Source organism: Neoarius graeffei, chromosome 2 (assembly GCF_027579695.1).
Source record: "Neoarius graeffei isolate fNeoGra1 chromosome 2, fNeoGra1.pri, whole genome shotgun sequence".
NCBI lineage: Eukaryota > Metazoa > Chordata > Actinopteri > Siluriformes > Ariidae > Neoarius > Neoarius graeffei.
In genome coordinates this window covers 119,426,968-119,442,609 of record NC_083570.1, presented here as the reverse complement: position 1 = coordinate 119,442,609, position 15,642 = coordinate 119,426,968, and the positions used below count along the sequence as shown (strand labels likewise).

Sequence of the window (15,642 nt, the reverse complement as noted above, 5' to 3'; positions counted from 1 at the left end):
CTGTGGGGGAAACCGGAGCACCCGGAGGAAACCCACGCGGACACGGGGAGAACATGCAAACTCCGCACAGAAAGGCCCTCGCCGGCCACAGGACTCGAACCCGGCCCGGACCTTCTTGCTGTGAGGTGACAGCGCTAACCACTATACCACCGTGCCGCCCGCTTTGTGACGATATTAAACACATTAGACTGAAGTGAAGGGAATAGAACAGCGACACCACACTGAAATGGAAAAGATACATTGGTACAGCGGCAGTAACCTGATGAACCGCTGTTCCTTTTTAGCCGTAATGATATTTCTGCATTGGAAATAATTTCCTTATAGCTGCAACAGTGTAATAAGAAAAACCCAACTGTTATCACAGGCTGCTTGTTCTGAGGAATTGGAAGGGGCGTGGCCAAAATAATAGTGTGGAATTTAATTAGAGAATTAATTCATTGGGGCGGCACGGTGGTAGTGGTTAGCACTGTCGCCTCACAGCAAGAAGGTCCGGGTTCGAGCCCCGTGGCCGGCGAGGGCCTTTCTGTGCGGAGTTTGCATGTTCTCCCCGTGTCCGCGTGGGTTTCCTCCGGGTGCTCCGGTTTCCCCCACAGTCCAAAGACATGCAGGTTAGGTTAACTGGTGACTCTAAATTGAGCGTAGGTGTGAATGTGAGTGTGAATGGTTGTCTGTATCTATGTGTCAGCCCTGTGATGACCTGGCGACTTGTCCAGGGTGTACCCCGCCTTTCGCCCGTAGTCAGCTGGGATAGGCTCCAGCTCACCTGCGACCCTGTAGAACAGGATAAAGCGGCTAGAGATAATGAGATGAATTGATTCATTGATAAACAGGTCATTGATTATTCAGGAAGAAGGGAAGCAAATATTTCTCACATTATTATAAAATATACTTCCTTCTGAATCGCTCAGTCAAACAGGCCGTTCCAAACACTTCAGAGGAACATCATTTAATTAAGAATTGGAGAGAAGAAAACATATGAATTATTAGGATGCGCAGCTACAATGATCTCACCTGAAACACGCAGGAGAAAACAAGCAACAACTGTTAAATGGATCAAAGAGGCATCAGAATGGCAAAGATTCAGCCAATCAGCCAGGACCTCCAGAAAGAGCAAAGATGATCTAAAATGACCTCAAGTGCCGTCACAGTCAGAAGGCGTTTGATCGAAGCTCGGCCATCAGCAAGAAGCCCCACTGTTGAAAAAAACGGCACGTGCAGAATCCGGTAAAATTCACCAAGGAACACATCGACCGGCCCAAAGAGACGTGAAATGGCGTAACGTTTCGTTGACTGATGAGAGTAAAAAAGTGTTCTTTTTGGGTTTAGTGCTCATCGACAGAACATCAGATGACCCCAGGTTCTGAATTCAAGCCACAGTGAAGCATGGTGGCACAGAAAAATCATGGCCTGGGGATGTTTTTCATATGACAGCGCTGGGCCGAGTTATCATATCGCAGGGATCAGTCTGAACACATCAGAATACTGCAGGAAAAGCCCCTGAAATGGGTGTTTCAACAACATGACCCCAGACACACACGTAAACAAGAACATCTCGGTTCCACACGGAAAGGATTGAGGTAATGTAGTGGCAGCTCGATCCCCCGACCTCAACCTCGCTGAAACCCGTTTACAGCAGCCAGACGCTGGTTGACTCGGTGCACAGCAGTTCTCAAAAACACCGATTACACAACTAAATACTACTTCAGCTTGAGTTTGAAGAGAACTTTTTTTTTTAGAACAGATTAATGTTCCTTTTCTTTGCTTCCTGTAAAAGAACACTACTGAATTGAGAACATTAGTTTGTACTTTGATTTGGAATTAAATGTGTTTGAAATATGGAAATAAAAGCTATTAAAATATTTCACTTCTTTTATAAAAACACACTGTACTGTTTTTTTTTTTTTATTTGAACACAACTGTACAAAATAGAACCGAACAGAAAATAGAGAGGAACAGAAAAGAACTTGTATGTATTCTATAAAACAGAACAGAATTAAAAATATACAGAGCAGAATATAAACTAGAACCGAACCAAATAAAACAAGAGAAATGAACAGGAAACAGAACAGTGTGTGTACAGCCAGTAGGGAACATTTATTCACCACCTTTCAGTAATTAGCCCCACCCCCTTATTAGACTCCTATAAGCTCCGCCCACAGCAACCAACACAAATAGAATTCTTTTATTCAGATCAGAAAAGACGAGCAATACGACAGCAAGAGAAAACGCACGCGCACTCAATTCCAGTCCTGATTTTAACACCCCCTCGTCCACTTCCCCTTGACGGAGTCGACTCGGCCATCTTAAGAGCCTTTTTTGTTACTGAATCAGTCAATTATTATAATAAAACGGCGGCTGGTTAAAAGGGCGTACTAAAACCACCTCAGCATGCTAGTCAAAAACAGCAGCAAAGAGCCCATAGTGTTCCGAGCTAGCTCCTGGAACACCACTGCAGTGTTTCGGTCTGGTTGCTGGAAATCTCCGGAACAGGGTTCTCATCGCTCCACACTCCCCGTGTGGCAGCGCGAGTGCTCGCGGTCAGGCGAAGTTAAAAAGGGGTGTGTTAGAAAAAGTGTCTTTGTATCTGATATCATTCGCCTCTTCCATAACTCATCAATCTTACAGGAAAAAAAAAAAAAAACAGAAATAGTTGATCAACATCATGACAAAACACTTACACACTTAAGAACTGGGAGAACACATCATGGTGTGAACCCACACCCATACTGTAGGATTCTGTAAGTTGCATTACAGTGCTTGTAACACACTGAACACTAATTTCATACTATATAAGCTCCGCCCCCAACATCCTGTCAGTGTACCTAGCACCTAGCATTACCGTCGGCCATTTTAACTCTCCGTCCCACATGAGATCGTGATCATTTCATTTCTCTGTGGACCGTTCAACGCGTTTCGTTTAATGGACATTCTATCACTAACCTTCTCCACTGACCCGTTAAAACAGCACGCTATAACGATGCAGTCACTCTCCGTTCACACTGGCGAGCTCCCAGGCGTCTGGTTTCTCCGTACGTGCCGACACACAGCCGGGATCTCAGACATGCTACTCTTATTAACACTATGAGAAACGATTGGCAGCTGATTTAATAGGTTTCGTGGTTGACCTGATGACACTTTCAGGGTTCTGGAGGCGTCCATGGTTCACGCCCACAGCAGAAGACTACCCCATCGTTAACGTCGGAATCAGTGGGACCAGCCGTGGAAACAGTTTCCTTTTACGTAAACCACAGCGGTACACTTCTTGGTTTCCCTCAGATACTTGTTAATCGTATTCAGTTTGTGAACCAATCTGATGTCGCTTGTAATCCACGACAACCTGCAGTCAATTAAAGATGGACACGCCTACCACTGACCTGCCATTCCGTACCGCGCTACATGCCTGACGCTTTAGCACTTGCCTTGCGTCAATCTCTTCTCACAGGTGAGGAACATCAAGACATCTAAGACTAGCCACGCTGCTGGTTTATTTATTACGCACAGGAAGCAGAACACCACCACGTTCCTGTCGTATAACGTTCACAAGTCGCTAGATATTCAGTTCCTTAGTAACAGGATTCTGTCTTAACAGTGTGACGTTGTGCTCCAGCCACACTTCTGTCAGGCTGCGATGCTCGTTCTGCTCATTTTTTGAAGATCCAGTCACAGATTAGCTGAAGACTGACCAGGAAGCGGTGGGAGGCGTGGCTTACTCATGAAACTGCAATGCTGAAGCGGCTGTGTTAATCCCTCACTTTCACTAATACAAACCAACATCTACATAGCATCCCGACCCGTTCGGCTCCTCTGTAGGGGAAAAGCGTTGGACGTGTTCCGAATTAGACCCTGGAGATGCCACAGGGATAAATAATACTTTTGATGCGCACTTAAGTGATGTGAGCTCAACACGAGAACGTGTGTGACGAGGAATTCTCTTTGGTATGAAGTAGAAGTCATGAAACAGTGTGATGATTAATGGTGTGTTCGTTTTCCTACACACTTTTATTACTTGTTTATAGAACATTAAACTCCTGCTGTGTTTTAATACTTTGTATTCAATAATCTGGTGTGCGCGTACGTGTGGGCGTGGGTATATATATATAAAAAAAAAAAAAACAGTATCATCATCATCATCACTCTCTCTCTCCCCAGTATCTCTCCCTCTCTCTCACACACATTCACACACTCAGCATCCAGAAGAAGAAGAAGATGGCGAGGAAGAGGAAGAGCGAGTCCTGCCAGTTGTTGCCGTTGTTCCCGTTGCCTTGGTGATCTGCAGCGTAGTGAGGATCTGAAAATTATTTACATACAAAAAACAGAAAGTGAGAGAGATTGCGGCTGCGACGTCATGACACTCAGGATTAACGATCAACCTCATACCATTAGAGCGCTGTGTGTGTAGCTACGGTGTATGTACAGTTGAGGTCAGAAGTTTACATACAGTGACGTGAATGTCATGGAAATATTTGGGCTTTCAGTAATTTCTCTGAACTGGTCTTTTTCTGTGGCAGAATGATTGTACAGCAGACAGCTTTAATTAAAAACAAAACTAGACAGGGACACTCTAACGAGTGCAAACCCCGCCTTTTCCCTATTAAAATACATTGGGCGAAAATTTCGAAGTTCTGCCATGACCTTGACCTTTGACCTCCAAAATTTAATGGTTTCCTTCCTGGGTGATTGGCAACACATGTACAAAATTTGGTCCAAATCAATCCATTGGTTCTTGAGATATCTTGCAGACACACAGACAGATAGATACACACACACACACACACACACACACACACACACACAGACTGACGCAGGTGAAAATAATAACCCCTCCGACTACTGTCGGCGGGGTTAACTAGAATTTGGTGCACAAGTTTTAATTTTCTTTGGGCTTCCTGAAATTAGCACAGGGTCAAAATTATACAGACAGCACACCTAATATTTCGGTAAAAATGTCTCTGCGCAAGATTCACCTTGACCAAACATTTTTACCATGAAGAAGCTTCTGGCAGAATTCTGGTTGGAAATTTCACGACTCTTCATGGTAGAATTGGTAGAGTTCAATTCAATTTGTTTTTTTTCTTGGCATGGACTCGACTTATAAGCACGGTCCATATATTTTCAACAGGGTTGAAGTCAGGACTTGTTTTAAGTTTAATGTTAGCCTGCTTTATCCTCCACAACCAGCTCTGATGCATGTTCGGGTTCATTGTCCTGTTGGAACTCCCAAGTCGTGTTCAAGTTTCTGATGGTTTATGCTGAAGAATTCTGAGGTCGTCCTCCTCCATTATTCAATCCACTTTGTGCAATGAATCAGTTCCACTGGCAGCAAAACCGCCCCAGAGCATGATGATCCTACCACCAGCAGCTGGTACAGTGTCCCTCTTTACATGGTGGTCATTGTGGCCAAACAACTCAATCTTTGTCTCATCTGACCATACAGCTTTCCTCCAGGAAGCTTTTTCTTTGTCCGTGTGGTCAGCTTCAAACTTTAGTTAAGCTTGAAGGTGTCGGTTTTGGAGCAGGGGGTTATTTCTTGGATAGCAGCCTCTTAGTCCATGGTGATCTGAACTGTAGACAGTGATCCATTAGCTTCCAGTTCATGGCAGGGCTGTGCCATGGTGGTTCCCAGGTTGTTCCTGACCATCCAAACCAATTTCCTACCAGCTGAGGGTGACAGTTTGGGTTTTCTTGAAGCAAAGTGGCGACACCTCACAATAACTTGCATGTTTGAACTGATCTTGGGATCTGCAGTTGTTCAGAAATGGCTCCAAGAGACATTCCAGAGTTTTGTACATCTGCGATCCTCTTTCTCAGATCTGCACTGAGCTCCTTGGACTTTCCCATTTTACTGTGTGTTGGTCAATCCAATGAGTGCTGTAAACAAACCCTTTTTATGAAGGCACAGAGACGCTACCAGCTGTAGTCAGTCATGATCACTGACAGGAAGTTAAGAGACCTCGGCAAGATAAGAGACATTTTGGAAGATTCAGCACCTCGGAATTAATAATCTAAGTGAGCGTATGTAAATTTTTGACCCTGTATGTATAACTTTGACCCTGTGTTGATTTCAGAAAACCCAAAGAAAATTTAAACTTGTGCACCAAATTCTAGTGTTTTTTAATTAAAGCTGTGTGCTGTACAATCATTCTGCCACAGAAAAAAACGAGTTCAGAGAAATTACTGAAAGCCTAAATATTGCCGTGACATTCATGTCACTGTATGTAAACTTCTGACCTCAACTGTACATATGACACTATCGGGAAAGTGCTGTGGTAGAAGAGGAATAAAACACTTAGGGTCGCTCTGTTACAGGAACACACACGCTGATTAATTTCCCATAACAGCATGGTGTGAAGTGTTTTATTCCTTCCATGACACGAGTGTGTTTCTTGCGTCGAGATGAATACGACCTGCTGTACATCACCTGGTCTGTGGAACGGGTCGTTGGTGTTGAATATCGTGGTGAAGAAGCCGAAAGGAAAAGCGCCGATACCGAAAGACATGTGGAACCCAGTGTCACCGAAACCCTGAAACTACACACACACCATGGTATTACTACCGATCCCCTTAACCCCGCCTGGTCCGTATTTCTGAAGTTGGACTCACCCCTCTGCTCTCGGGCTCTGTTCTCTGTCCTTGAGGTCGAGGTGGAGTTTTTAATCTGGAACACAAACACACACTTGATAAAGTCATGGCATGAGGTGAACGTGATGTGATGTCAAACACGTGTACAGCGTATCAGAAGTATTTCAGGTTTGCCGGTGGTGGTATAGGGCGACGCCTGTACCTGGGGTCCTCCTGGCTGGTGCTGCCACGGCCGTACAGAGGAATGACTTTATCTCTGCTGATCCCTGCTTTGCACACGGGACACTGCTGCCTGCTGGGCCTCGTCTCCAACCACTGAGAGGGAACCGAAGATTGGAACCAAACCAAATACCACAAAACCCTTATGAGTGACTACAGAATCATACCTTCACTACCCTTTCAGAACCACTAATATCTAGCATGATGTTCACTACCAAGCTAGCAAGGTGAGCGATCGATGCATCACCAACAGGTGACATTAAAGGGGTCAGACTCGCGCGTCTCAGAATCCGGTACATTGTTTTTGTTTTGACAGCAAAACCTCTGTAGATTTATGGTTAGTGAGCCCTTTGAAATCCATCAAGAACTTTTTTTTCCCCATATCTACATGGACATTTTGAGACACCTGAGGCCTGTTACAGCAGAATAACTATACAAAATGGATCAGTTGAAATAATCCACTTCAAAAAAATCTCTCCAAGTTCATGTTACACTTCATAATCTACAGCTGAAGATATTTCTGGATTGTTCTTCAAACCGTGCGAGATTGGAAAGAGTGAGCTGGCCCCTTTAAAGGTTCCACACGCTACAATCTACCCTTACTTTTAACGCAAAGCCAACCCGTTTTATTTTACACAACGCATCATGCTAAGAAATCCATAAAGAAAGAAGAGAATTTGAAGCAGTTAGCGTACCTGATGGAGACATGGCCAGCTGTAGAGAGACAAACACAAACACAGAGCGACATCTGTATTAATGACCACAATGTGAACTTGCACACAGGACCACATTTAAATTCAGGCAAATCAATTCAGCACACCCAAACTCCAATCTGACCTCCATTAGCTGGAACTGGAACACTCGCTAAATCTGTCTGGACATGGATCTGCTTTACTACTTCATAGACCTGACCTAGACAGTGCTGGAGAGATCAGGTGATATAAACATGTCTGAAGATTCTCAGTCATCCAGGTCATAGTAAACTGTGGGTGGTAAAAGAGAGCAACTGGACTTGCTTGAAGATTCTTGAAGACGTTTCACCTCTCATCCGAAAGGCTTCTTCAGTTCTGTCTGACTAATAGGAAGTATCAGGTATTTATCCTTTCATGGATGAAAAGCAATCCTAAGGTGTCGTTGAGTCCTCCTGTTGGTGTGGGTCACTGGGGGCTGGGTGTGAACGGCCTCAAGAGTCGCTGGAGTGATCACAGGAGGACAGAGAGAAATCAACAACCCATTGATCACCCCAACGACACTCTAGGCCATTCACACCCAGCCCCCAGTGACCCACACCAACAGGATGACTCAACACCTTAGGATTGCTTTTCATCCATGACAGGATATACACCTGATACTCCCAATAGATAGTTTTCACATGACGTCACAGAGTCGGGGATTCCCTGGTGGCGGCCATCTTGGGGGGCTAGCTTACCGTACGGGTCACTGAGCACACATTGTAACGCACGAGTTACATTTATTTATATATTATTTACATTATTACTATTTAAAGCTAGCAATGGTGCACACCTGTTGTATTCACGGCTGTCGTAATAGGTCAGATGATGACGTCAAGCGGAGCTTTTATGGAATTCCCACTGTACGGGAGCACAAAGGCGAGCAAACAAAGAAACTCAGCATACAAAGGAGAAATCTATGGCTTGCAAGAATCAACCGCAAGGATTTTCAGCCTTCCAAACACAGCAAAGTCTGCTCCGATCATTTTATAAGTGGTAAGTTGTTTGTTGTAAGGCTGCAAACGTATGATTATTACTGGCCTATAAATTGTCATATTTATCATAAACAAAATGTAACAAGCCTACATACCAGTTAATTATATTACAAAGTTTATACTGACATGGTACTGTAATACCACTAATGGATGTAAAATTTGTCTTAAATCAACTCGATATTATACACACACATTTATATGCAGTGTTGAGAGCTCTAAAATTCCAATGTTTACATACCTTGGCTGTAATTAGGACACGACTGTCACTTGTTTTTAATATGATGGACTTCATGGACCCAGCCACAGACAAAATAATTGTATGACTCCAGCAACTTGCATGCTTTGAGGTCGTCAAGTGTGTAGGCGCTTTTAGAATTCACGAAATAGTTCACAATATCAGGGTACGATATGGATGGCAGCCCTGCATAGTCACTTGAAAATGCATCTTTGTCCACTTCGTAGGGGTCAATTCCCCCAATCAAGGCCAGTCTGGCTGCATACCGTTGTCGTGAGATGTCGTCCAATGTATCTATATACTTCCGTTTGCTTGATTTTGCCGACATTGATCTTCATTTTAGAAAACTGACTATATAGCTTAATAAATTCGTCCGAGATAACGTAGCCGGTAGTGGCAATGGTCCATTTTGTTTGCCCCTCAAGATGGCGGCTGGGGGGCGTTCCCCGGAATGCCGTGACGTCAGTGAAAACTATTAGTCAGACAGAACTGAAGAAGCCTTTCGGAAGAGAGGTGAAACGTCTTCAAGAACCTTCAAGCAAGTCCAGTTGCTCTCTTTTACCACCCACAGGTGATCTAAAACATTTCAGATTCATCGTGGTCATGGTATACTACCACAGTGACCTCTGCAAGGTTGAGACCGTCCATCACATGCCTGCCACGCAACGTGCACCACACCTGACCCCCACCCACAATCTGCAGGTGGGGAGTCCACCAGATTGCCATTTCAGGTTAAGCCTGACCAGGTTACATGTGGGTCCCCAAGTCCTGGGTTGTAGGGTGAGTCCCTGTGACCTTAATCCAGGTAGAGGACACCTAGTCTTTCTGTACCCTGCATGGGGGTCATTTGAGTCACTCGTTGTCTGACTTGTCACCTCAGCTCTGTTCACCAATTAATGGTAGTCCTACTGGGAGCATCAAGTCCCTTGATTTGAGACCGACAGGGTCTCTGGAGGTACTGGCCAAAAGAATAAAGGCTGTACGTACAGGTAGGGACTTTACCTTAAAATTTCAAACATGTTCAATTCACCTTAAAATCTGATCTCTTAAAAGACATCCTAAGAAAAACACAGCTTTTGGAATTTTGAAAATAAAATAAAAAATGATGGTTAGTAAAAATCAATACCAGTAATTGCACACTGACCCCCCACCCCCACCCCTACCTAATGTTGTAGCACAGAACAGAAAGGATCTACATGGTCCTAATTGGTACTGTTAGAACCAGAAAAGGTTGTAGTTTTATGAGCAATTTAGTTTTGGAAGTTAACCCTAACAAATTCCTGGCTGCTGCCTGCTGCGCGCTTGCTGCACACAATACATACAGTGCAATGCATCACCCACTTCTGCTAGCTCCAGTGCTGAAAGTGCCTAGTACAGGTACAGGAAGGGGAGTGAAGTTCCTCTGTAAGGTGATTGAGCTTACAGTCCACTGGAGAAGCAAGCTTACAGCTTACTGGAGAAGCCATGGTCTAATGGTTAAAGAAGCAGCTTTGGCATGATTCCCTGGACCAGCAGGAATGGCTGAAGTGTGCTTGAACAAGTGCCCCAACTGCTCTGGGCATGTTGTACATCAGGGTGAAGAGCTTGACAGTCCAGGAAAGTCTTGGTGTTCAGCCTTTGCTCCTCCAAACTGAGGTGATTCAGGCACCTTGAAAGGAGGTCCCTAGTTGGTAGAACTATGCCAGGGCAGACTCTGAACACAGACTGTGTGGAGATTCTCCAGGAGGAGATGGAATCAGTGGCCAGAGACTGAGAAGTCTAGACTGAACTTCTCAGCCTGTTGCCATGACAACCCCCAACTGGAAAATGAATGAATGATGACACAAATGGAAAGTATGATGCATTTGAGCTGGGACAGGACTGTGTTTAGTAAATGCAGTATGGCTGAGAGGAAGTGTTCGCTGTGAGGGTCAGTATTTACATTTCAATGTCACAAGGCTCAGAAACAAGCCGAACATTCATTTAAATACCGGATAAAGATGAAATCAGAGTTATACTCTTTTCTTGCATCAGCCAACAGGTAGGAACCAGAAGACTCATCACCACACCACAGGATTGTTCTTGAGACAATCATTTGGACTCAATGGTTCTTTGATGTGTCAAAAATTTAATTCACATGTTAACTCGACTCTGCGTTACGGTTAAATAAATGACAAACCCTGGTTATACTGCCAAACCTGTGGAAAAGTGAATCGAGTTTATAATTAGTGTTGTACTAAGTGAGAGTAACCATAATCCTACTCTACTAATCTCCACTTAACCCCACTGGGATGAGACTGAGGGATCATCCACAACTCCAACTCCTCCGTTTCCACCCACCAATCACAATCACTGCTCAGATTCTTCAGCGGTGGAAAAGAAGTTCAACCACCAGTCACCAGTCCATTTCCACCGACAGGAGTAAAGCGAGGATGCAGAGTTCATGCATCTTTCCAGCAAGCGCCACCAAGAGCACCAACTGAAACATTACTAATGCGAGATAGTGGGAAGGGGGCGGGGCTTCCAGGAGATCAGGTTATATCAGAGAGTTAAACACACGCACACGACTGTCAATCATTCTAGATGTCTCCCCCCCCCCCCCCGAGTTACATGTCAGTCCTGGGATTGAGATGCTGACCTCTTCTGCATCTTGGACCTGCCTGATCCATCCTGGTGCCCCGTGTCTGGTTGGAGTCTCATCTCATCATATCGCTCCTATGGAGGACGGCCCCATGTTGATAGTTGGGGGTCACGCCTGGAGGACGCTCTGGACTCTTGTAGTGGTGCTTTTGTGGCTGGGGACTGCAGTTGACTTGCTGACTTTGGGGTTGCGGTTGTTGTGGACGGTCTTGCGCTCGGGTTTCCGTCAGTGGGGGGTTTATAGCATCAATGAAACTGACTTCATGTTAAATCTGTTAATGTTATAGTCACGTTGTCTGTTGTTGCCCAGATGAGGATGGGTTCCCTTTTGAGTCTGGTTCCTCTCGAGGTTTCTTCCTCATGTCGTCTTGCCCCCATCGCCACAGGCTTGCTCATTGGGGATAAAATTAGCTCATGTTTCAAGTCATTTAAATTCTGTAAAGCCGAAAAGACGATGCTGGATTTTTGAGTGTGGCTTCCTCTGATATTAAAGTGCAGACCTTTTACACCAATGTTGCCCCTTTTCCACCAAAACAGTTCCAGGGCTGGTTCGGGGTCAGTGCTTAGTTTGGAACCAGGTTTTCTGTTTCCACTGACAAAAAACTGGCTCCGGGGCCAGAAAAACCGGTTCCAGGCTAGCACCAACTCTCTGCTAGGCCAGAGGAAAGAACTGCTTACGTCAGCGCGGGGGGGGGGGGGGGGCAGAGTTGTTAAGACCAACAACAATAACAAGACCGCGAAAGATCGCCATTTTTAAGCGACAAGAAGCAGGAGCTGTACAAACGCGAAGTCGGCCATTATCGTTGTTGCTGCTTCTTCCATGTTGTTGTTGCTTCGATGTTCACGCCAAGGTTTAAGCAAACGTAGCGACGTAACTGACGTATACAGTAGGGGTGTGCAAAAATATCGATACGGCGATATATCGCGATACTTTGTCTTCCGATTCAATATCGATACTCAAAATTTGAATATCGATATTTTTTCAAATAATAAAATCATGTTTCAGACGGGTTGTAAATCCAGTACGACTTCCGCATCGCGAGGTGTCGCTGTGCCGCTACCTCACTGCAAGGCACTCTTCGTTTTCTCTTTTTTCCCCCGGCGGTTGCAGTGAGGAAAAAAAAAACAGGCAAGCATGGCTGTTAATGTAAACCTAGAGACGCCGCTGAACTTTAAGGCAGATGTTTGGAGGCACTTTGGATTCCAAAGGAAAGGAGAAAAAAAAAAAGTGAGCCGGACAAAGAGAATGCACTTTGCAAAACCTGTTTCGCTCCAATTAAATTAAGATGCTCCAATTAAGATGCCCACTGCACTTTTCAATGTGTTTCAGACAGTGTGTTGTTCCTGCAAAATAAGCACAAGTTAAAGGTTCTCCGGTATATGTTCTCAAGTTTACAAAGAACAAACTGATATTAGTGTTAGCACTGAAATGTATGTGCAGTCTGCAGTGCAAGTTTTAAGTTTCCATAAAACAATTTGATTCTGCTTGTTAAGCAGCACTGATGTGTCCATGCTTACAGAAAAGTTGAGAATACTAGCACAGAAATGGGAATTTTCTGTATGTTGTAGTGAAACAACTCTTGGTTTTGCCAGCAGTGGAATAGAGACAAATATATGTCTGGCAAGAGTGTGTAGTTATGTATGTGAAATGTAATTTTACAGTGGTCAATAAATTCTGATTTTCTTCAGTGACACAGATATCGTGATGTGGTTGAAATTTCTTGCAATATATCGATTATCGCAGAATCGCTGTACCGTGATATCGTTATCGTGGGCAAAATATCGCCATAGTATCGTATCGTGAGGTATCTGGTGATACCCAGCCCTAGTATACAGCGACGTAAATGACGTGGCTTCCCTTAGCACTGCGAGCTATGGAAAAGCAAACTGGTTCTCAGCTGGCTCGCAAGTTTAACAAGTTGTGAACCAGCACCACCCCGAACCAGCCCTGGAACTGATTTGGTGGAAAAGGGGTACGTGTGATCCATCACCACCATCAGCTATCCATCTACACACACCACTTTCAAATTTAAGAACATCTTAAACCAGCACACAGCCAGAGAGAAGAGAAGAGAAAACCCTTTTACTTCTTTACAAACTGCACTCAGGTTCAGCACGATTATTCGGCTGTTTAATGACTGGGGGCCAATTAAACACTCACTCACTCACTCCAGAGAGAGTGTACACTCTGAAGTGCACTTATCCAGGGAGGAGACACGATTTTAGTTTTTTGTTTGTTTTTTTTAAGATAATGTACATACAGGATTAGATAACCGAACCAGCTGACAGAACTTGTATTTTTATTTTATTTTACACTGAAATGGGATCAGCTTTACTTTTTAGCTTCACTCTGTTAGCATTAGGCTAACTGTTTGTCCAAAATAAAACCAAAAATGTCTCCGTACCAGAAAAGGTGTCCACACAGACTGATCACGGCGTCCCTGGCGGTGTCCAGGCAGATGTTACACTCGAAAGTCGCCCTGTCCCGCTGCTCCCGCTCGCCCTCTCCGCCGCTGCCTCCGGCCCGCCCGCCGTCCCGGTCACTGCTGCTCTGCCCGCCCGGGATTCCGCCTCTACTCGCCGGCGCGCCGTCACTCGAGGACCGAGGATCTGCGGCCTCCATCAGGATGTATTTACTTCCCCGCAAAGCTGATCAGCGAGCTTTGGAATCTTCACAACTGCGTCACCTGACCTGCTAGTGAACTGACTTCCGCTTCCGGTCATGGAAAGGAAATCGCTCAAAAAGAGGACTTTTTTTTAAAATAAATAAATACATAAAAACATAACCATACAAAAAATCCATAGGGTTCACTTATAAAAATAATTACAAAAAAATACCATCGCCTCAGAGTTTTGACATCTTTCTTATTTCAGACGCTCATTAATGAATATAAAGAATTCAGGACCTTTGACCAGAGTGCAAATAAAATAATAGCAAATTTACAAATCTCAAAAACTGATATTGTATTCACAATAGAACATAGACAACATATCAAATGTCGAAAGTGAGACATTTTGAAATTTCATGCCAAATATTGGCTCATTTGAAATTTCATGACAGCAACACATCTCAAAAAAGTTGGGACTGGGGCAATAAGAGGCTGGAAAAGTTAAAGGTACAAAAAAGGAACAGCTGGAGGACCAAATTGCAACTCATTAGGTCAATTGGCAATAGGTCATTAACATGACTGGGTATAAAAAGAGCATCTTGGAGTGGCAGCGGCTCTCAGAAGTAAAGATGGGAAGAGGATCACCAATCCCCCTAATTCTGCGCCGACAAATAGTGGAGCAATATCAGAAAGGAGTTCGACAGTGTAAAATTGCAAAGAGTTTGAACATATCATCATCTACAGTGCATAATATCATCAAAAGATTCAGAGAATCTGGAAGAATCTCTGTGCGTAAGGGTCAAGGCTGGAAAACAAGGCTGGAAAACTGGGTGCCCGTGATCTTCGGGCCCTTAGACGGCACTGCATCACATACAGGCATGCTTCTGTATTGGAAATCACAAAATGGGCTCAGGAATATTTCCAGAGAACATTATCTGTGAACACAATTCACCGTGCCATCCGCTGTTGCCAGCTAAAACTCTATAGTTCAAAGAAGAAGCCGTATCTAAACATGATCCAGAAGCGCAGACGTCTTCTCTGGGCCAAGGCTCATTTAAAATGGACTGTGGCAAAGTGGAAAACTGTTCTGTGGTCAGACGAATCAAAATTTGAAGTTCTTTATGGAAATCAGGGACGCCGTGTCATTCAGACTAAAGAGGAGAAGGACGACCCAAGTTGTTATCAGCACTCAGTTCAGAAGCCTGCATCTCTGATGGTATGGGGTTGCATTAGTGCATGTGGCATGGGCAGCTTATACATCTGGAAAGACACCATCAATGCTGACAGGTATATCCAGGTTCTAGAGCAACATATGCTCCCATCCAGACGACGTCTCTTTCAGGGAAGACCTTACATTTTCCAACATGACAATGCCAAACCACATACTGCATCAATTACAGCATCATGGCTGTGTAGAAGAAGGGTCCGGGTACTGAACTGGCCAGCCTGCAGTCCAGATCTTTCACCCATAGAAAACATTTGGCGCATCATAAAATGGAAGATACGACAAAAAAGACCTAAGACAGTTGAGCAACTAGAATCCTACATTAGACAAGAATGGGTTAACATTCCTATCCCTAAACTTGAGCAACTTGTCTCCTCAGTCCCCAGACGTTTACAGACTGTTGTAAAGAGAAAAGGGGATGTCTCACAGT

General features: G+C 44.4%; 1 protein-coding gene across 2 annotated transcripts; it reads right to left on the bottom strand.

The window, feature by feature from the left end:
• Positions 1-1,889: 1,889 nt before the first annotated feature.
• On the bottom strand, positions 1,890-14,080 carry rnf5 (ring finger protein 5). 2 transcript variants are annotated; one of them, XM_060915462.1, is made up of 6 exons: positions 13,784-14,080; positions 7,494-7,512; positions 6,782-6,894; positions 6,601-6,655; positions 6,419-6,527; positions 1,890-4,288 (listed from the first exon to the last, which is right to left on the bottom strand). In XM_060915462.1, exons 1-6 carry the CDS (start codon positions 13,999-14,001, stop codon positions 4,176-4,178), a joined length of 627 nt encoding a protein of 208 aa, XP_060771445.1. In that variant the 5' UTR covers positions 14,002-14,080; the 3' UTR covers positions 1,890-4,175. The 2 variants fall into 2 exon arrangements, with proteins under 2 accessions (XP_060771445.1, XP_060771446.1); XM_060915463.1 differs by lacking the exon at positions 6,419-6,527.
• Between the last annotated feature and the right edge of the window lie 1,562 nt (positions 14,081-15,642).

Excerpts from the sequence above, each read along its gene's own strand:
- rnf5 (XM_060915462.1), bottom strand. The coding sequence starts at position 14,001 with ATGGAGGCCGCAGATCCTCGGTCCTCGAGTGACGGCGCGCCGGCGAGT. Across the intron at positions 6,656-6,781 it reads ACCAGCCAGGAGGACCCCAG|ATTAAAAACTCCACCTCGAC; the intron begins GTACAGGCGTCG and ends TTTGTGTTCCAG. Across the intron at positions 6,528-6,600 it reads CAGAGCCCGAGAGCAGAGGG|TTTCAGGGTTTCGGTGACAC; the intron begins GTGAGTCCAACT and ends GTGTGTGTGTAG.